The sequence below is a fragment of the Scyliorhinus torazame genome, chromosome 7 (assembly GCF_047496885.1).
Source record: "Scyliorhinus torazame isolate Kashiwa2021f chromosome 7, sScyTor2.1, whole genome shotgun sequence".
NCBI classification, from domain to species: Eukaryota; Metazoa; Chordata; class Chondrichthyes; order Carcharhiniformes; family Scyliorhinidae; genus Scyliorhinus; species Scyliorhinus torazame.
The window spans coordinates 256,557,665-256,578,415 of NC_092713.1; the positions used below are offsets into that span (position 1 = coordinate 256,557,665).

The following is a 20,751-nucleotide window of genomic DNA, read 5'->3' on the forward strand; positions in this document are numbered from 1 at the left end:
TGATTGCAGTTGGCTTAGGGATGCAACGTTTTGGCAGGCAGAAGATTCACCCGAATCTGCTAAGGGGGAAAATCTAGGCCAGCTTTTGCATAAATCGCAATAAGTATTTTCTTGTTCAATGAATTCTTCATGCATTGTGTTACTAAAATGTGAAGGCTTGCTACAAAGATTATATGGTTGTCATATTAGGCCATTGGAACTGAATTATTTTTTCTTAACTTCTAAAGTGCCCTTCAAGACAGGTTTTCCTTCACATGAACTTAACTCATTGGTATGCCTTTGACTTTCACCGTTCACTGCATTTCTTAGATTCCTTGTAATCTAAAATTAGCTCCATCTCCAAAGCTTCAGTACTACCCAAGATTTTCCTCCAAAAGAGAAAACTGGAATGACTGTTGGTAGACCATGGCTGCCTCAATTTGTTTCTCCCTTACAAATATAAACAAATCCTAAGAAAATTGCAGACTTGTGCTCGCCTGACTATGTCACGAGGCATGTCCAAGGCTTTCAACTAAAGAAATTTGGCTAAAACCAAGTTTGGAATTTTCATAGGTGAACTGTGAAATTTCACGGGTGGAAAAGCTTTAAAACATGTTTAGCACAAAAAATGTAATTTTTTTTGTTAAATTAAAGCTGTTTGCCACATTGAAGTGGAGAGGGGAAGAAAATCTATCGGTTTGTGTCATGAGCATAGAAATATGATTGCTATTTTCTAGTCCGTACATTCCAAATCTCAGTACATCCTGGATATGACTTGAATTGCGTAAGTATGAGCATTAGGATGAGCCCCACAATTGGAGGGATTTTAAAAAACTACGTATTACAGTGGTACCTTGTAATTATGTTGTACCTGTGGAAATATGAGTATGATTTATATTTTTGTGACCCATTAACCATTGGCATGTGGGGTTGAGTCCAGTCCAGACTGATGGGCTAAATTCTCTTTGTTCTGGTTATAATTATCCTGACTGAAATGAGCTGGAGGCAGTCTAACTTCATTTTGAGTGGTATGAGCTTTCAGTACAAAACTGCATTATTGTTCCTAAATTGGCAAACTCATTCTGATTGATGATATGCAATTGGGAAATGTAATATCATATTAGTACAGTAAAGGTTCTCTCCCCAGAGTAGGTGGAGAATAAAGACAACTTTTCTTTGTACCTACTTTGCAAGACTCCGCGCTGCCACTGTTGGCAAAAAAGGAAAACATTCTATTAACCAGCTTGATTGACAGCCGCCATGGCCAAAAAATTAGTTTAAAATAGTTTCATGTACATACACTCACATGCATGTACCCATTCTAAAATTACAATTCTTTTTGGTTCGTAGTATTTCTGCGCATACTCACTATAAAAATGAATTGTTATAAACCCTACTGGCATTTGATTTGTGTTCTGAAACTGGCTGAATTATTTTTGATTTTCTTTTACTATTTGGTAGACAAAAGGTGACTTTAATAAAATTAGCAACATTCAGTGTTTAAATTTAGACTACCCAATTTTTTTTCCTAATTAAGGGGCAATTTAACATGGCCCACCTACCCCGCACATTTGGGTTGTGGGGGTGAGACCCACGCAGACACGGGGAGAATGTGCAAACTCCACGCGGACAGTGACCCGACGCCGGGATCGAACCTGGGTCCTCTGTGCCATGATATATATACATATGGATACCACAATGTGTATTCTGCAATCTCTATCTCCAAGCATCATTGGATGGCTCTGATTTAACTGATCTGTTGGTTCCCGCACCACTATCCTCGTCCCCTCTCCTCCCTCCCAGAACATGGATAGAGTCCCCCTCGTTCTCACATTTCACTCCACCAGCCTCCGTATACAAAGCATAATCCTCTGTCATTTTCGCCATCTCCAGCGTGATGCCACCACCAAACACATCTTCCCTTCACTCCCTCTGTCAGCATTCCGCAGAGACCGTTCCCTCCGGGATAATCTAGTCCACTGCTCCTCCACCTCCTACACCTCTCCCATCACCCATCGCACCTTCCCATGCAATCGCAGAAGGTGTGACACCTGCCCCTTTACCTCTTCCATGTTTAACATCGCAGGCCCAAAACACTCCTTCCAGGTTAAGCAGCGTTTCACTTGCACCTCTTTCAATTTGGTCTATTGCATTTGCTGCTCCCAATGTGGTCTCCACTATATTGGAGAGACCAAACGTAGATTGGGTGATTGTTTTGCTGAGCACCTTCGGTCTGTACGCATCCAGGACCCTGATCATCCTGTTGCTTGCAATTTCAACACAAGACCCTGCTCCCATGCCCACATGTCTCTCCTTGGCCTGCTGCAATGTTCCAGTGAAGCACAATGCAAACTGGAGGAACAGCATCCCATCTTCCGGTTAGGCATGCTACTGCCTTCCAGTCTCAACATCGAATTCAACAACTTCAGATGATTAGCTCTACCCCACCTCAACCCCATTGTTTTCATTCCATTTCATTTTAACTGTCTTTTACCTTTTCTTTCTTGTCTCTCTTTATATTTTTCCTCCACTCTTTCCCCCTAACGTATCCCCCTTTCCTTTCCTTTTCCCCCCTTTGCTTCCCCTTCCCCCTTCTCTCTTTTTCTCATTTTATCTCTCTCCCACCCATGTCCTCCCTCCCCCCATATCTACATCTGTCATTATCTCCTTCAGCTAACCCAATTTTCAACCCATCTTATCAAATTACTCTGTATCCCATGTGCATTTGCCTTCTTTATAAGTCTCCCATGTGGGACCTTGTCAAAGGCTTTGCTGAAATCCATGTAAACTACATCAACTGCACTACCCTCATCTACACCCCTGGTCACATGCTCAAAAAATTCAATCAAATTTGCTAGGCATGACCTCCCTCTGACAAAGCCATGCTGACTATTCCTGATCAAACATTGCCTTTCCAAGTGGAGATAGATTCTCTCCCTCAGAATTTTCTCCAATAGTTTCCCTATCACTGGCATGAGACTCACTAGCCTGTAGTTCCCTGGCTTATCTCTGCTGATGAAATGATCTGTAGAATTGGAAAACAACAACTTGCATTTGTGTTTGATGTGGAAAACCATCCCAGAGTGTTTCAAAGTGAATTTGGACATTGGACCAAAGAAATTGACATTCAGAGGGTTTCCAAAATTTTGGTCAAAGAGATGGGTTTTCAATACAAGAGAGGTTTGCCAGTAAGATTCTAAATAGTTGTATGTATCTATTGAAGGCTTGGTCACAAATGGTGGAGAAAAATGGGGGGTAGGAGAGAGAATGTATGGAGGCTGGAATCAGGAACTATAAGTTGTTGGAAATGGGTAATTTTTGTCATTGAGAGAATTTTAAAACTTCAATTAAGGATCTCAAGGTTGTCAACAATCTGGTTCAATCTGAAACAATGGCCAGGAGGAGCATGGAGTTCAATCTTCACCATGTTTAGCTGGATTAAGTTATAAACGCATTTTCGGCAGCAGGTCTGACAACATAGATATTGCAGGAGTCTGATGGAATTGAAGTGCGAGGGTGTCATCAGTGTATATGTGAAGATAATTTTGGATGATGTTTCTAGGGATAGAATGTTGAGGAAGAGGTGGAGTTTGATCAAGGATGGATCTTTGGGGGACTCCAGTGATGACCACGTGGGTGTTCTATGAGAATTGAAGGAGATGTTGTGGCCACAATCAAACTATATGGAGCCAAGTGAGGGCAATTCCACTAAGTGGAGGAGAGGTTTTAAATGTGGATTGTGTGAATTTAAAAAAAATTCACTCAGCCTAGGATGTCAGCATCACTGGCAAGACCAGTATTTATCATCCATTCCCATTGCCCTTCTAAAGGTGAACTGCCTTCTTGAACTGCTGTAGGCCAAGTGACATAGGTTCTCCCTTCTGTTAGGGAGGGAATTCCAGGTTTATGTCAGCCTGACAGTAAAGGAATGGTGATATGTTTCCAAGTCAGGATGGTGTGTGATTTGAAGGGGAACTTGCAGGTGGTGGTATTCCTATGCACCTTCTGACCTTGTTCTTCTAGCTGGTAGAGGACGCTGGTTTGGAAGGCCCTATTAAAAAGCCGTAGCAGTTGCTGCAATGCATGTTGCAGACAGTAACGCTATCGCCACAGTGCACCGATTGATGGGAAGGAGTGAACGTTGAAGATGGTGAATGTGTGCCAATTAAGCGGGCTGCTTTGTCTGGACCATGTTGAGCTTCTTGAATATTTTTGGAGTCATCCAGACAAATGGAGGGGATTCCATTGCACTGCTGACTTGCGCCTTGCAATTTCTGGAAAGGCTTTGGGATGTTAGGAGGAGAGTATTTATGCAGAATGTCCAGTTAGGTTTCTAGCCAATGATGACCCAAGGTGGACAACTGCATGATGGTAATGCTGTTGAATCTCTCTCATTGGAGGTGGTCATTGCTCAGCTCAGGTGTGGCACAAATATTCCTTGCCACTTAGCAGTCCAAACCTGAATATTGTTCATGTCTTGCTGCTTGCGGGTATGGATTTGCAAATGAAGTAAACGCCCTACAGTCATCAATCCGACAATTCCACTTTTGATATTTATGGTGGAAGGAAGGTAGGTCATTGATGTAGCAGCTGAAAATGGCTGAGGCTAGAAAACTGCAGTGGGACCAGCCGTTTCTTGATATTATATGAAATAAATCAAATTGATTGAAGATTGTCTGTCATCTGTGCTGGGAACCTCAGGAGGCAGTGGCAGTGGATCATCCACAAAGCACTTTTTCTGGGTGAAGACAGTGGATAAAACAAGGTTGAAGTGTTTTGCAACCAATGTACTGGGCTCTGCCATCATTGAAAGTGAGGTTAGGTGGTGGCATGGTGGTAATGGCACTGGATTAGTTCTCCAGAGGCCAGGACTAATGCTTGAACTCTGTTCAAGGGCAATTAGGGATTGGCAACAAATGCTGCCAAAGACACTCATATCCCCTGAAGGAACAAATTTAAAAAAAGATGGAGTTAGTGGAGTCTCCTCCTGTTAGTTGCTTTATTGTTCATTACCAGGTGTGGCAAGCTTTGATTTTATTTTAGTTGTGAAATTAGTTAGCTCCGCTATTTAGCATATAATCCAATGTTGTAGCTTTATCAGATTGAAACTTATTTTTAGGTATGCCTGGTGCTGTTCCTGGCATGCTCTGCCACAATCCCCATCGAACCAGGGTCGGTTACCTGGCTTGATGGTAATGGTAGAGTGAGGGATATCCTTGGCCATGAGGTTATTGATTGTTGTGGAATGTAATTTTGCTGCTGATGCCCCACACCACATCTTGGATGCCCAGTTTTAAGCTGCTAGATCTGTTCAGAATTTATCTCGTATAACATGTTGATAGCACCACACTGCATGATAGAGGTGTCCTCTGTATGTAGGTGGGACTTTGTTTCCACACATTGGTCAGTCAAGACCAAATACAACTGTGACAGGTAGCCTTAGGGGCAGCACGGTAGCCTTGTGGATAGCACAATTGCTTCACAGCTCCAGGGTCCCAGGTTCGATTCTGGCTTGGGTCACTGCCTGTGCGGAGTCTGCACATCCTCCCCGTGTGTGCGTGGGTTTCCTCCGGGTGCTCCGGTTTCCTCCCACAGTCCAAAGATGTGCGGGTTAGGTGGATTGGCCATGATAAATTGCCCTTAGTGTCCAAAATTGCCCTTAGTGTTGGGTGGGGTTACTGGGTTATGGGGATAGGGTGGCGGTGTTGACCTTGGGTAGGGTGCTCTTTCCAAGAGCCGGTGCAGACTCGATGGGCTGAATGGCCTCCTTCTGCACTGTAAATTCTATGATAATCTATGATAAAGGTAGATTGGTCTGGCTGAGGTCAAGAGGTTTTTCCTGTTGATTTTCTCACCACGTGTGACTGGCCATGTCTGGCAGCTATGTCCTTCAGGATTTGACCAGCTCAGTCAATCATGTTACTTCTGAACCACCCTTGCCGATGGATATTGAAATCTCCCAACCAGAGTGCATTTAATCGATGTTGAGGATTTGCAAGGCAACTCCATCTCGACTGTACATCACTGTACTTCTCCTCTGATAAATCTATTCTGCTGGTAAACAAGACATGCCCAGTGATGGCGATGGAGGAGTATTGGGATATTGGCTGTAAGGTACGATGCAATGAGTGTGATTAAGGCAGACTGTTACTTGACTTGAAGGCGGAATAGCTCTCCCAATTTTGGCACAAGTCCACAGATTGCTTGGTAATAAAGAACTTGAATATTGCTCAAAAGAGAGTCATGTTGCGAAAGCTTGACATGGTGCATGCAATAAGACAAACCAAGAACGCTGAAATTTGGCGTTTTTGCGTTTGTCCTGATGAATGCATGATGAAAAGCTTCGGCCACATGTTTCTCTTTTAAGCAATATTAAAGTCCCCAGATTTTCGTGAGGAGGTTAATGCAGGGTCAACTGGGCTCGGTGTGTCTTTGTCATGTCCAATGTTGAGCTTGATGCTGGATAGTCCTTCTGGTTTTCTTCATTTTTGGGTTTTATTTTGTTGTGGTTCGATATAACTGAGTGGCTTCCTAGGTCATTTCAGAGGGCAGTTAGGAGTTAACCATATTGTTGTGTAGCTTAGACCGGGTGAGGATGGCAGATTTCATTCCCGCAAGGACATTATTGACCCAGATGGATGTCTACAATTCGATAGTTTCATGATCACCATTACAGAAGCTATCTTTTTTTAATTCCATATTTATTTAATTGAATTTAAATTCCACCAGCTTGTTGATCCAGTAATGGAACCACTGTAATATTTTTTACTAAGTTACTTGAAAAGCGAAGTAGTTTTTATTAAAATAAAAAAAATCAAGGAGCGACATGAAAGAAGCTTTTAAAATGATAAAAGAATGGGAAAGGGTAGGTAGAAAGAAACCGCTTCTGTGGCTGAGAAGATTGGAGTGAGATACCATAAACATCAGATTGAAGTTAAGTGCTTTATAGGGCAAGAGAAGCTTCTTTTTACAGAGTTGAGCTTGTGGAATTCACTTTCAGGATTTGTGGTAGTGGGACAGACTTTGCCAACATTCTAGATAGGTGGCGAGGTGAATTGAAAGGAAATAAGGATAGGGCGGTAAACGTGATTGGAACTATTTACTCATGTGAAGGATTAGCACTATGAAGGACAAGTTAGAATCATAGTAGAATAATTGAATCCCTACAGTGCAGCAGGAGGCCATTCAGTCCATTGAGAGCACCAAATTGAGGCAAAATCTCTGGTTCCATGTTGTAAGTTCTGTATATTTCAATTATTTCATACCAAGATTTGTATAATTTCTGGAGTGTCCCAGAAAAAGATCAGCTCCCTGAACTGATCCTTCAACATTTGGCTAATTCTGCTGTGAATAGAGGGAAAAACCTACTTGATGCTGTCTTCACCAATCTACTTCTCGCTGAAGCATCCTGTCCTCTCACTGAGGATATCCCCTATCATGTGTGTGTGGCACTACCACTGTGCTAAATGGGATAGATTTCAAACAGATCTTGCAATTCAAAACTGGGCATCCATGAGGCACTTCTGGCCATCAGCGGCACCAGAATTGTGTTCAACCACAATCTGTGACCTCATGACGTGAATATCCCACACTCAGCATTACAACCAAGCCAGGGGATAAACCCTGGTTCAATGAAGTGTGCAGGAGGGCGTGCCAGGAGCAACACCTGTGTAAGGGTCCTTTCTGTTGATTCCCTCACTTCCCATTTATTTTACTTTGTCGTTAGAATTTTTGATTCATGAATATTTAATGAAATGAAATGAAAAATGAAATGATAATCGCTTATTGTCACAAGTAGGCTTCAAATGAAGTTACTGTGAAAAAACCCTAGTCGCCACATTCCGGTGCCTGTTCGGGGAGGCTGGTACGGAAATTGAACCGTGCTGCTGGCCTGCCTGGGTCTGCTTTAAAAGCCAGCTAATTAGCCCTGTACTCAACCAGCCCAGACATATACCTTTAAGTCGAGCAGAGAAAGTGTGGAACTCAAAAGTTGCAAACTAGTTCACGGTGTTATGAAGATTTAGCTTTTGAACAGAAGAACTCAGACTTTCTGACACCTTGGAGATTGGAGGGATTCAGTTCGATAGAACAGTACAGCACAGATTAGTTGGCTCATGGCTAATGGATTGGCCAAAGACTGTATTCTGCCCGGTGACAAGATAGTGATTGGGTTCAGCCAGGTGGGGGTTTTCAGAGATCCCACAGAGATGCTCCTGGATGCTGAGAGAAGAAGCTGTGAGTGGCTCTCTCACTTTCTCCAAAAAATGTTTGCTGCCTGCTGTTTCTGAATCTGCAGAGAAGTCTTGAGATCCTGATGCATCTACAGTGAAAGCCATTACAGACTGAAAGCAAAGACCACACCCAACTGGACGCCTACACTGAAGAAAGATGTACTGGAAGACATCCATCTGAAACAGAGACTTTTATCCTTTCACTTTTTGCATTAATTGTTTTACACCCTTTTCCCCCCTCTGTGTTTGTCTATCTGTCTTGTGTGCATGTAGAGGATGGCTGAGTTAAAGAGAGTGGGGGGTTAGGAATTAGATAATAGCTTACCAGTTGTATTTTCTGCCTATAGAATTAGAGTTATTGTTATCAATAGAAATTAATTGTGTTTAAATTTACAAATCTGGTGACTGTAGTTATTGGGCAAACAAGGCCCAAAGACTTCGGTATTTTCTAGGAATTGATTGTTAATTTCAACCAGGCATACCTAAAAATGATGTGGTAACCTGGTGAAGCTACAACACAGGACTACTTGCATGCTAAACAGCATAATCAGCAAGCGTGAGACAGAGCTAAGTGATACAATGTGTCAGATCTAAGCTCTGCGGTCTTGTCACTGCGAAGACTATGGACCCTGACAACATCCCAGCAACCGTACCGAAGAATTGTGCTTCAGAACTAGCCACACCACTAGCCAAGCTGTTCCAATACATCTGCAACACTGACATCTACCCAGGCATGTCCTGTCCACAAAAAGCAGGACAGATCCAACCTGGCCAATTACCACCCATAAGTCTAATTTGACCATCAGCAAAGTGATGGATGGTGTCATCAACAGTGCTATCAAGTGCCACTTGCTCAGTAATAGCCTATTTATTGCAACTCAGTTTGGGTTCCAGGGTCATTCAGCTTCTGACGTCAATTCAACCTTGGTCCAAACTTAAATAAAAGAGCTGAATTAAAGAATGACTGCCCTTGACATCAAGGCTTCATTTGACCGATTGTGACATCAAGACGTCCTAGCAAAACTGAAGTCAAAGGGAACCGGAGGGACAGGGATATTTCTCTACTAGTTCAAGTAATGGCTATCTCATGGAAGATGGTCGTAGTTGTTGGAAGTTCATCATTTCAATCCCAGAACAGGGCTTCAGGAGTTCTTCAGGTAGTGTCCTAGGTCCAACCACCTTCAGCTTCAATTAATGGCCTTCCCTCGATCATAAGTGGGGATATTAACTGGGGATGTTCACTGATGATTACACAATACAACAAGACCTGAGCAATATTAAGGCTTGAGCTGATAAGTGGCAAATATATTTTGCTCCACACAAGTGTCAGGCAGTGACTTATCTTCAACGAGCGAATTTAACCATCGCTCCTTGATATTGTTATGGGGAGGCACATAATTAGTATTTACTAACAACAATCTGTTAGGGCAATCAACAATTGTTCTCTACAGAATCCCTACAGTACAGAAGGAGGCCATTCGGCGATTCAGCCCATCGAGTCTGCACTGATCCTCCAAAGGACTCCCCACCCAGGCCCATGCCCATGCTCTTTCCTCGTAACCTCATCTAATGTTTTTGCTAACTAAGGGGCAATTTAGCATGGCCAGTCCACCTAACCTGCTCATCTTTGGGAGGAAACCGGAGCACCCACAGGAAACCCACAGAGACAAGGGGAGAATGTGCAAACTCCACACAGACAGGTACCCAAGTTCGGAATTGAACCCAGGTCCTTGGCGCTGTGAGGCAGCAGTGCTAACCACTGTACACCGTGCTGCCCGTAATCTTCAGGATTTTGAATTTTATCGTCTAGTACTACAGGTCGCAGTCCGGGGATGGGTTGCGGGCGGGTGTTGGGAGGGTAGCTGATGGGTTGCAGTCGTCTTGATCGCGGGTGAAGCACCCAAATGCCGCAGCCGGCTTTTAAGTTGAGAATGCTGGCTGCGAGGGACTGGTTCTAGTCACGTGCGGTTGATTACCTTTCTCCGGTTGCTGAGTGCCGTGACTCTCCTCTCTTCTCTGGCGCCATGTCTGTGGTGCTGAATCCCCTCAACAGTGACTCTCACGTGGAGCTGAGGCAATACCGAGACCAGCACTTTCGGGAAGCTGATATTAGCAGGACGAATGGCTAAGATACAGCTCCAAGTTGTGAATCTGTCGTTTTACACTGCCGAGGAACAGATCCATGAACTCATCTCAAAAAGCGGTTATATTAAGCGAATCATCATGGGCTTGGACATGATGAAGAAAACTACATGCGGATTCTGTTTTGTGGAATACTACACGTGCAGTGATGCTGAACAGTGCACAAAATTTATTAATGGAACATGCTTGGACAATCGAATCATCAGATCAGATTGGGATACTGGCTTCAAAGAAGGCAGACAGTTTGGGAAGGGAAATCTGGTGGTCAGGTACGTGATGAATATAAAACACATTATGAAGCTGGCAGAATTGGATTTGGAAAACTGGTCCAGATGCAGGGACCAAATTCTAGACTTTCATTGACTGTACATTCGAGATTATGAAGCTAGAATCTTCATAGAAACCTGAGATTGAACAATACAGCTGGACATTAATGCAATCATTTTCAAACTCAGGCTCGCGACCCATGGGTGGGTCGCAGGCAGGTGTCGGGAGGGTCGCGGAGCGTTCAGTCATAAGGTTTCCGATCGTGGGAAGAAGTACCCAACGGCATTTTAAAAATGCATGCCATGACCGGCTTTCAGAGTGCCGGCCCTCCCGCACATGCATGCCACCTCAGCCAGATGTAGCAGTGCGCAAGCCCGGAGCCCAGTGGGGCAGACCGCCTCCTTCGTACATCAGTGCGTTGTGATAGGAGTAGATTTTTTATAAAATTGATTTGGCCTCAGCCCATAGGTAAAAATGGATTCCCGGAAAAAAAAAGTTTGAAAAATACTGCGTCAATGCCTACAGCTTTGTGCTGTTAATTCTTTCTTCAGCCCAATTAACTCTATTTAACAGTTTCAAAAAGAAGCGCCCAGTTTTTGAGCTGCAATCATTGTGTCCAAATTTGGTTCCTTGTAAAGTTGTAATTTTTGTCAATCCTAATAAAAACAAAATAAAAACCTGAAGAAAAAAAGAGAATGCTGGCTGCGACCTGGTTTTAAATGTGAATGATGCAGTCTTTCCGGCAGAAGTGGCGGCAGGGAGCAGGTCACGTGCTCAGCATGTACACGCCCTGTATGTCCGTGCTTATGGCACAAAATCTCGGAGGAGAGATTCCTTCATTTTCTAACTGTGAGCAAGCTAGGCAACAGGGATATGAAGAACTGAAGATGGATGATTTTGTTAAAGGAAGAGAGAGCCAATACACAAACAGGCCAGGATTTTGCAACTGAATCTGCTGGAGAGCGCTGTCAGGAAAGTCCACGGCAGGACAAATCCGTGCTAGTGTTAGCTCTACAGAGCTCCAAGACCTCTGTTGAACAACCAAAAAAGGCATAATTGAAATTGGGAACAAAGGAGTATAAAGATGATTTCTTGAGGTTTGGCTTTGTTAATTGTGCCAATGCAAATCAGGATGCAAAGCTATGCCTGTTATATGTAGGGATGTACTGGAAAATGAGAGTTTAAAACCGTCAACTTCAAAGGCATTTGAAGACGAAGCATGGCACGTTTGAGGACAAACCTCTTGACTTTTTTCAAGGGATGCAGCGAGAACTTAAATCATCAGCTGAAACCCTTAGCAGAAATGGAAATGTAACGCTGAATGACAAACCAAGTGAGATCGTGAGGACCAAGCAGGCTCACCTGTTGCATTAAAGGTAAGCAAAAATGGTGTGTTGCGAAGGTCGGCCGGCCTGGTTGCGAAGGCCAGCCGGTTGTAAAAGTATGTCCTGGGAAATAAAGTTTGAAAAACAAGTACAGTATGCTAAAGCAATAAAGGGTAATTTCACAAAGATGTCAGCTAAAAGCTGATATGGGCGCCATCTACAGCAGTCAGCACAAGGATCAAGCAACATATTCCAGTCAAACCATATTTCAGTGACCTTAACAGCTTGTTCTTAAGACACAATCTACAAATGGCCAGGATAAAGGTTAACAGCATGTTTTTCTAACTCTACCTAAGGACCAGACACGTCCCAGGTGTCTGGCACCAAGTAGAGAGTTTAAGGAGGAATCCATAGAAAGATGAAGGGTAGATAACACTCACTCTGCCTGGGTGCACATATGTAACTTCTTTAATGTAAAAAAAAATTCAAATGTAAACAATATCAATGCTTACGTAACCTGCACTGTATAAATTTTACTTGATTTAATGTGTTGGGGCAGAGTTAGCTCCGGAGATCCTTCTCTGAAGATGTTCTCTCCCAAAACGTTGGTCAATAAGCAATCATTCTGTGTCTGAGTCTCCTCTGATTATTTTATGGGGTGGGGGGAACCACAACAACAGTGGCATTACCAACCCTGAAGCCCCGCTATCAAAAATCTGGGGTTACCATTAACCAGAAACTGACTGAACAAGTCATTCTAATACTGTGGTCACAGGAGCAGGTCAGAGGTTGTGAATTCTATGGCCACCACCTGACTCCTCAAAGTTTGTCTGCTATCTACAAGTCAGAAGTGTGATGGAGTACTCTCCAATTGCCTGAATGAGTGCAGCTCCAATAACACTTAAGGAAGCTCAATACCATCCTGTCCTTATTAGAGCCTGGTTCAAGTATGGAAAAAAGAGTGAATTCAAGAGGTGAGGTGAGTGACAGCCCTTGATATAAAGGCAACATTTGACAAGTGTAGCATCAAAGAACCCGAGCACAAATTCCTGTGCCAGCCTCCCTGAACAGGCGCCGGAATGTGGCAACGAAGAGCTTTACACAGGAACATTTGAAGCCTACTTGTGACAAAAAGCAATTTCATTTCATTTTCATTCAATTAGAGCCAATGGGAATCGGGTAGAAAACTCCCTGCTGATTGGGAGTCATACCTGGCACAAAGGAAGATGGTTTGGTTGTCAGAGGCCAATCATCTCAATTCCAGAACATCACTACAGGGGTTCCTTCTTGGCCAAACCATCTTCAGCTACTTCATTAATGACCATCCTTTCATCATAAGGTCAGAAGTCGGGATGTTCGCTGATAATTAACAATGTTCAGCACTATTCATGACTCCTCAGGTACTGAAGCAGTCCATGCCCAAATGCAGCAAGACCTGGACAAGATCCAAGCTTGGGCTAAGTGGCAAGTAATATACATGCCACACAAGTGCCAGGCAATGACCATCTCCACTGTGAGAGAATCTAACCTTCCTTTGTGCTAGGTATGACTCCAGCCAGCAGAGAAAATCTACCTATTGCCCCGTGACATTCAAAGGTATTACCATCGCTGGATCTCCCACTTTCAACATCTTGGGGTTACCATTGACCAGAAACTGAACTGGACTAGCCATATGTACTGTGGCTATAAGAGCAGGTCAGAGGCTAGGAATCTTGCCTCCTGAATCACCAAAGTCTATCCACTATCTACAAGTGAAAAGTCAGGAGTGTGTTCGAATGTTCTCCACTTGCCTGGATGAATGCAGCTCCAAAAACACTCCAGAAGCTCAACATCATGCAGGACAAAGCAGCCTGCTCCACCACAGACGCACTGTGACAGCAGTGTATACCATTTACAAGATGCACTGCAGTAACTCACCAAGACTCCTTCGACAGCACCTTCCAAACCTACAACTGCTACCATCTAGGAGAACAAGGGCAGCAGTCACATGGGAACACAACTACCTGGAGATTCCTCTCTAAACCACTCACCATCCTGACTTTGAAATATGTCGCCATTCCTTCACTGTTGCTGGGTGAAAATCCTTCACTGTCGCTGGGTCAAAGTCCTCCCTAACAGCACCGTGGGTGTACCTGCACCACATGAACTGCAGTGGTTCAAGAAAGCAGCCCACCGCCACCTTCACGAGGGCAACAAGGGATGGGCAATAAATGTTGGCCTAGCCAGTAATGCCCATACCCTGTGAAAAAATAAATAAAATGAGAAGTGTATAATCTCCCACAGATCTTGCACAGGATGATTTTGGGAGTGTTTGCAGCATATTCCTTATATAGCTTCAAATTAATTGTGATACGTCCTCCATGTTTTTTCCTGCTATGCTAAAATGTTACCATCTCAAATCTTTAGTAATCCTTTTTCTGGTGCTTTTCTTTTATTCTATTACTGCACATTATGAACATTGTAAAAGGTTTGTCTGGGCTTCTCGTAACCTCACAAACTACATCATAACAACAAAAAAAACATTTATTACAAGCATTATTAAATTCAAAAGAAGCTTTGCTCAAAGTACTGTAGCAATGGCATTACGAATAACTGTGAGCAGTCTTGAAGTATTGTTGGGGCAATATGTTGTCAACTGCAGGAGAGAATCATGGGCCTGGGTTTTGCGCACCCCTCCATTGGGCAGTGGGTCAGTGTTTGGGGGGTAGGACGAGCATGAAGTAGAAAGAACCCACTTCCCTCTGGGATCAGCTTTCCTGACTTCTAAACAATTTTACACTGGGTTGGGCAAGGCCTTAGACAGGCCGTCCGCCCTTGTCCTAATTGTGACCAATTATTGGCCACTTAAGGACCGTTTTCCTCAGCCTTAGGTCTCAGGCTTGCGGGAGGATTTCCCGACATAGCCTTTGGGAAGCCTGAAAATGATGGGAGCACAGGCCTTGGCCCGGACATGGGATGGGTGCCTCCGTTAGAAACCCCCTGCTAACTTCAGTGCACCCCCTCACCCCCCACTTCGTAATGTTCGATGGCAGCTGAGCATCCCTCAACACCGCCCCCCAGCCTTTTCCCCATACACTCAAATTGTCCACTTTCCATCCTCCCCAGGCAGTCCCCACTCTTCCTGTCCTGAGACCTGAAAACGTACCTTTCCATCCAGTCCTGAGACTTGGGCTCTCATCTTCATAAACTTCCTCTTCAGTCAACTGCAGTTCCTGTCACTGCAGGAACTGGAGAGGTGCTGAGTGGGGAGTGGAAGCAGCTCATTCGAGCGTGATATACCTGCAGAGGTTCGGATTACAGGAGGGGAAACCGCGCTATCCAAAATATCCTGGTCACGTTAATTACCTAACTGGAGTAGAGAACTTCTAAGGTTCCAAAGTGAATGAACAAAAACCTGTTGTCTATACAAGCTGACTTTTATTTTATTGGTTCTTGTATGCTCTTTTCCCTGAACAGAGCAACATTTTCCCGATGTTATGCTGGGTGAAGAATTTCTGAGTCTGAATTTGGATCAAGTATGCAGTTTGATATCGAGCGATAAGCTCACAGTTGCCTCAGAAGAAAAGGTACGTGTTTTTCATTTATTAGATAAAGGTTTGAGTTTAAATGTAGTTGTTACAATCCTTGTAAAGACTGATAACTTTAATAAAGAGGAGTTCCCAGTGACTGACTGAAAAAATTGTATGAAAAGATTTAACGTTTTCAGGCTTTTACTGTATCAAACAAACTAAAATGAACTTAAGCTAAACTAATATTCCAACTCCAGAAACAATTTTTCCCCATTAACTAATTAACATAACTGAAAAATAGTTATAAGCTACCCCCCACACTCAGCAAATATGTAGATAAAGTCCCAAACTCCACCCTGCTATTCAGCAGGCTCTCCTCCCTGCCACTACAGACCCAGTCTTCAAGTATCATTTGAAATTCCCTCCACTCAATCTACTGAGTTTCATCAAACTGACTTCCAACAGCAAGGCACTCGCTGGAGACTGTTTGGTCTTTAAATCTCTCCATCCCGCCCTTCCCAACAGAGAATTTGTTCTAACTAGAATTCTGCTTGGCGATCAACACAAAAAAAGCCTTTCTCTGTGCCTAGCACAGCAGCAGCTGTTAGCAGTCTCTCTGTCAGTTTCTCTGTCAGCCTGAGAGTCTGTGTACAGAAAGATTTTTGTGTCAAGGTGTGAAAACTGGCACTTGATTTTCTATGGAATTCAGCCTGGGCCTCTGTCCCAACAACAACAAAATTATATGAGCCTATTTCCAGGCAGAGTTCAGTCCAATTACCACCCCTATTCTAGGACAAAGGAACATTGAAACACAGTAATTAGGAGCAGAAGTAGCCAATTCAGCCCTTTGATCCTGCTCTGCCATTCAATGAGATCATGGCTGATATCTTCCTAGTCTCAAATCCACCTCCCTACCTGTTTCCCATATCTCATTAACCTGTTATTTTATCAGAACGTTCTGGTTTATCTTAAAAGAAACTTTAAAACATAACAGTCTTATAAATTCTCACATTAGTGGCATATTCATGCCACTGATTACCACCATGATTTCCTGTTACAGTGTGTATTCTGGCAGAGGAAGTATGAATTCGACTTCGTAGAATCATAGAATTTACAGTGCAAAAGGAGGCCATTCGGCCCATCAAGTTTGCACCTGTCCTTGGAAAGAGCAACCTACCTAAGCCCACATCTCCACCCTATCCCTGTAACCCCACCTAACCTTTTTTGGACACTAAGGGCAATTTAGCTTAGCCAATCCACCCAACCTGTACATCTTTGGACTGTGGGAGGAAACCGGAGCATCCGGAGGAAACCCACACAGACACGGAGAGAACGTGCAGACTCCACACAGACAGTGACCCAAGCTTGGAATCGAACCTGGGACCCTGGAGCTGTGAAGCAACTGTGCTAACCACTGTGCTCCCATGCTGCCCTCAATTAGACTTGTTAGTTATGCGAGCACTTCACAGCTACAAGTTGTGTTTGCTGCTTGCTCCTGCTGATTGCTGCAGATGCCTGGAAGCCGCTGTTGCTGTTTCTTTCCCTTTCTGTAGCCGGAAAGTGGCCAATAATTGACCACAATTGGGACAAGGGCAGGCAGCCTGTCTAAGGCCTTGTCCAAATCAGTGCAAAATTATTTTGAGGCCAGATTATTGCTGACAGCCCCTCATGTAGTCCCTGGCTCTGTGACTGCATCTCCCCTACCGATGGGACTATCTTTTCCAGATACCGAACCCTGTTCAGAGAGCAGTTAGTCCCGGAGGTTGGGCTGCCCCCTGACCGTCTGCCCCCTCAGGGATTCCAACCTCTACCTGATATACCGCACCATGTGTGTGGTGCACACCAGATACTGCCCCAGGAACCTCTTCACTAACATGCCCAACTGAGGTGAGTGACTCTGGGAGGGTATTGGAGACAGCTGTGATCCTGCAACACACAAGACATGACACATGATTGGATCGTGCTTTGGGTTGGTGGGTGGTGGTATAGGAGTGGTGTAGTGGTAACGAGGGGGTGGTGCGAGGGTTGGGGAACTGCAACCCAGCGGGGCTCGCCTGATGCCGACCTAGATTTGATGGGCCGAATGGCCTCCTTCTGCACTGTAAATTCTATGATGATGATGAAGAATCCTCAGTGCCTGCCCTCTGGGCCCACCAACCAGTTCCAGTGCCCGCCGCTACTCTGCAGTGAGGTGCCGCAGGCACCATGAGACCATAAGACATAGGAGCAGAATTAGGCCACTCGGCCCATCGAGTCTGCTCCACCTTCAATCAGGGGGGGGGGGGCAGAAAGAGCAGAGTATTTGGCACCCAAAGAGAAAATGCTGGAAAATCTCACCAGGTCTGGCAGCATCTGTAGGGAGTATTCGGCAGTCGGATATACGCAGCACGGGGGGTGGGCAGCTGGTGGCCAGAGCGCCTGGCATTGGCGGCCAGTATGGGTGCTGGCATGTGGTGCAGGGTGAGGAGCACACACACTGTCGGCGATGGGGTGCGGTTGCCCTCCTGGTGGGGACGGATATGGGGGTTAACGCCAGGTGCACAGTGCTGCCTTCTCATCCTGGCCACACTAAAGAGGTCGTGCAGCTTTTTGCGGCACTGTTCGGTGCTGGCAGACCCATGATTCCTGCGCCCAGGCCCGGTGTATGGCACAGGGTGGCAGCCTCCTTTACACCCCAGGGTACAGTGTGGCCACTCCTCCTCCAAGGTGTCCAGTAGGGTCTCCAGCTCAGCATCTGTGAATCAGCGTGCTGTTCTCCATCCTGCCGTTTTGTTGGCTGGGATGAGTGTGTGTGGGGAGTGGACTGCTAACATGCGGCTGCAGCTTGTCAGCCTCTCCAGTGGCAGTCCCGACCCTGACGAACCGGACACCATTTTTCATTGGAATCGATCGCGTTCCATGTGGCGTCAGTGCTAGGTTCGTGAGTTGATCCGGGACCGGAGCCAATTGTGTTGTCATAGAAGTGTACCGATTCAACGCAAACATTTAGGAGGCGATTCTCTGGCCTCATTGCGCTCTCGCTCAAGCGTAACAAAGCTGGTGAATAGCAGGAGGGTCCAAAAACAAGATCCGTGCCAGGCGCCAAACCGTTTGCGATGCAACCGGCCCGCTCCCATAGGCGACATCGGGATCTCGCCGTAGCGTGGTGAGAAACCAATTGTCACCACTTAAGCCCCATTTCCATACAATCAACGAGAGCGACCCCATATCCAATGGCCTTCCGTCATTCAGCGGCATCCCCAGCAAGTGCTCACACTGGCGCCGATTAGTACTCCTTTTGAAATATGTGAACCTAGCGGAAGGGCATCTGTGGGGAGCCGAGGAGGTGAGGAGGCAAAGAGCCCAGGGGCGCTGGGATTTCTATCCCAGTGCTCTGCGGGGGGTGGGGGACCCTCTGCAGGGGTGGGCCGCCATGGGGGGGGGGGAAAGAGTGTGGGGGGAGCAACCGGGGGGGGGAAGAGTGCGGGGGGAGCAACCGGGGGGGGGGGGGCAATCACTCACGGCACCACCGTGCCAACCCCTGGATTGTGTGTACCCGTTCCGGGGGCAACCCTTGTCCCTACCCATCTGCCCCACCGATCACCCATAACTCCCACTGACTGCCGAGGTCTCTGGCTGCATGGCTGAAGGCTATCACTAATAGAGAATTGGCAATCATGGTTAAGTGAGCACATGTGTCAAGTGGATTCTCATGGGTGGGCGAGCCTTGTAGCATATGGGAGTCATTGCCTAGCATCCCAATTAGATCTTGATGGCTGGACACTGTTTAAATACTGCGGGAGGCAGCACCACACACGCAACATTCGAACATCCAGGGGATGGCACGCAGCTCTGGGAACATGTCCACGGCTAGAGGGAGGGTGAGTGCCATGGGGAGGGGTGGAGGGAGAGGGATGCCTGGAGAGATGGGTAAAGGGTCCGGGGGTCAGCCTGCATTGCAGAAGGAAGCAACAGAGGCATCATAATGGTTGTGCAAAAAGGTGTTTAATGTGCTGTACAATACTCCACCACTCCCAATGGTGCCGCCCCCCCCCACTCCATCCCACCCACTCACTACCCCTGTGCCCTCAGTAATCCTCAATGTGCTTGGCCCTCCTAGCTCTACCACTATGTCTTTGTGTTTCCCAGGATGCACGTTAGAGGTGGAGGCAGCCAGCTGTCTACCTCGTCCTGTTGCCTTCGATGCCCCTGACGGGCATCCACTGGGGTCTCTGGAGGGCCCCAGCTCACATGTTGACAACACATGCACAACTGTGCCGCCCTGTCCCGTGTGCTTACCTCGAGACGCAACCTCATCAGACGAGTGGAACTCGGAGGGGGGGGGGGTGGATCGGAGCTGGTGCCCACCATCGCCACTCCATGGGGCAGGTCCGGCCTGGCACTCAGCGCCCTACCCTCCCAGTCGGTTCCTATAGGGCCCTGGGGTTCATTTAGGGGTACAGAAGCGGCTGGTTTGTGCCCCGGTTGCCCCTGCATCATCTGGATCTACCAACTCTGGTGGTTCCCCATCGCCCTCAGCGATGCTCCTCAGTGACTGGGACATACTCTGCAGCGCATCGGCCATGCCCATCTGATAGCCGGACATCCCCTGCAGAACCTCATCAAGGTCAGCCTAGTGCTGGGTGACATCCCCCCAGCGAGCCAGTTATTCTGCCGAGGCCCTCAGCCATGGCCGTCACCGACTGCGTGGCGCCTTGGAGACCTTCACTGATGGTGCTGACGTCGTGCATCAGGCTCTTCACTGCAGTCGCCACCCGAGCAGTGTTGGCCTCCGTATCGCGCTTTGCCGGCGACATCTCCTGTGCCTGTAGCTTCTGGGACTCCTCCAAGCGGCTATGGATCTGCTGGAGTGTCGCTGACATCTCCCTCTGAACGCCCAGGTTGGTCCCTATCATCTCCATCAGCTCTGGCTAACCCACTTCCACAACCTCAGCATCAGGCTGGGACCCAGCTGGGTCCTGGGGTCCAGGAGCCCTCCAACTGCTGTCTCACCTGGGTGTTCCTGCCTCCACCTGGTGTGCATAAGCAGCAGTGTGGTGCTCACCAGATTGAGCTTCAGAAGCCTGACCAGTAACATTTCCCACCGAGGTGTGTGTATCTGCACTGGTGAGGGATGGGGTTGACAGCTGTGCCGCGACCACAGTGGCATCCTCAGAGCTCTCCTCCGAGGTGTCAGGAGATGGTGCCACCCGGGATGGGCCGGAGCCATCGGCTGGAGGACCTGTAGAAAAATGGACATGTGTTCAGTGGGAGGGATGGATCAGTCAATAAGGCAATCATTACTCACCTTTGACAGAT

General features: G+C 46.2%; 1 protein-coding gene and 1 pseudogene across 7 annotated transcripts in view; both read left to right on the forward strand.

Moving 5' to 3' along the window:
* LOC140426979 (kelch-like protein 3) overlaps window positions 1-20,751 on the forward strand; it is a 177,871-nt gene that overhangs the window by 82,175 nt on the left and 74,945 nt on the right. For all 7 annotated transcript variants that reach the window (XM_072512329.1, XM_072512334.1, XM_072512330.1 and 4 more), the window contains one exon: window positions 15,401-15,510. In XM_072512329.1, the coding sequence (XP_072368430.1) occupies window positions 15,401-15,510 (110 nt within the window). The remainder of the gene's footprint in view (window positions 1-15,400; window positions 15,511-20,751) is intronic.
* LOC140426982 (nuclear cap-binding protein subunit 2-like) lies at window positions 10,235-11,285 on the forward strand (annotated as a pseudogene).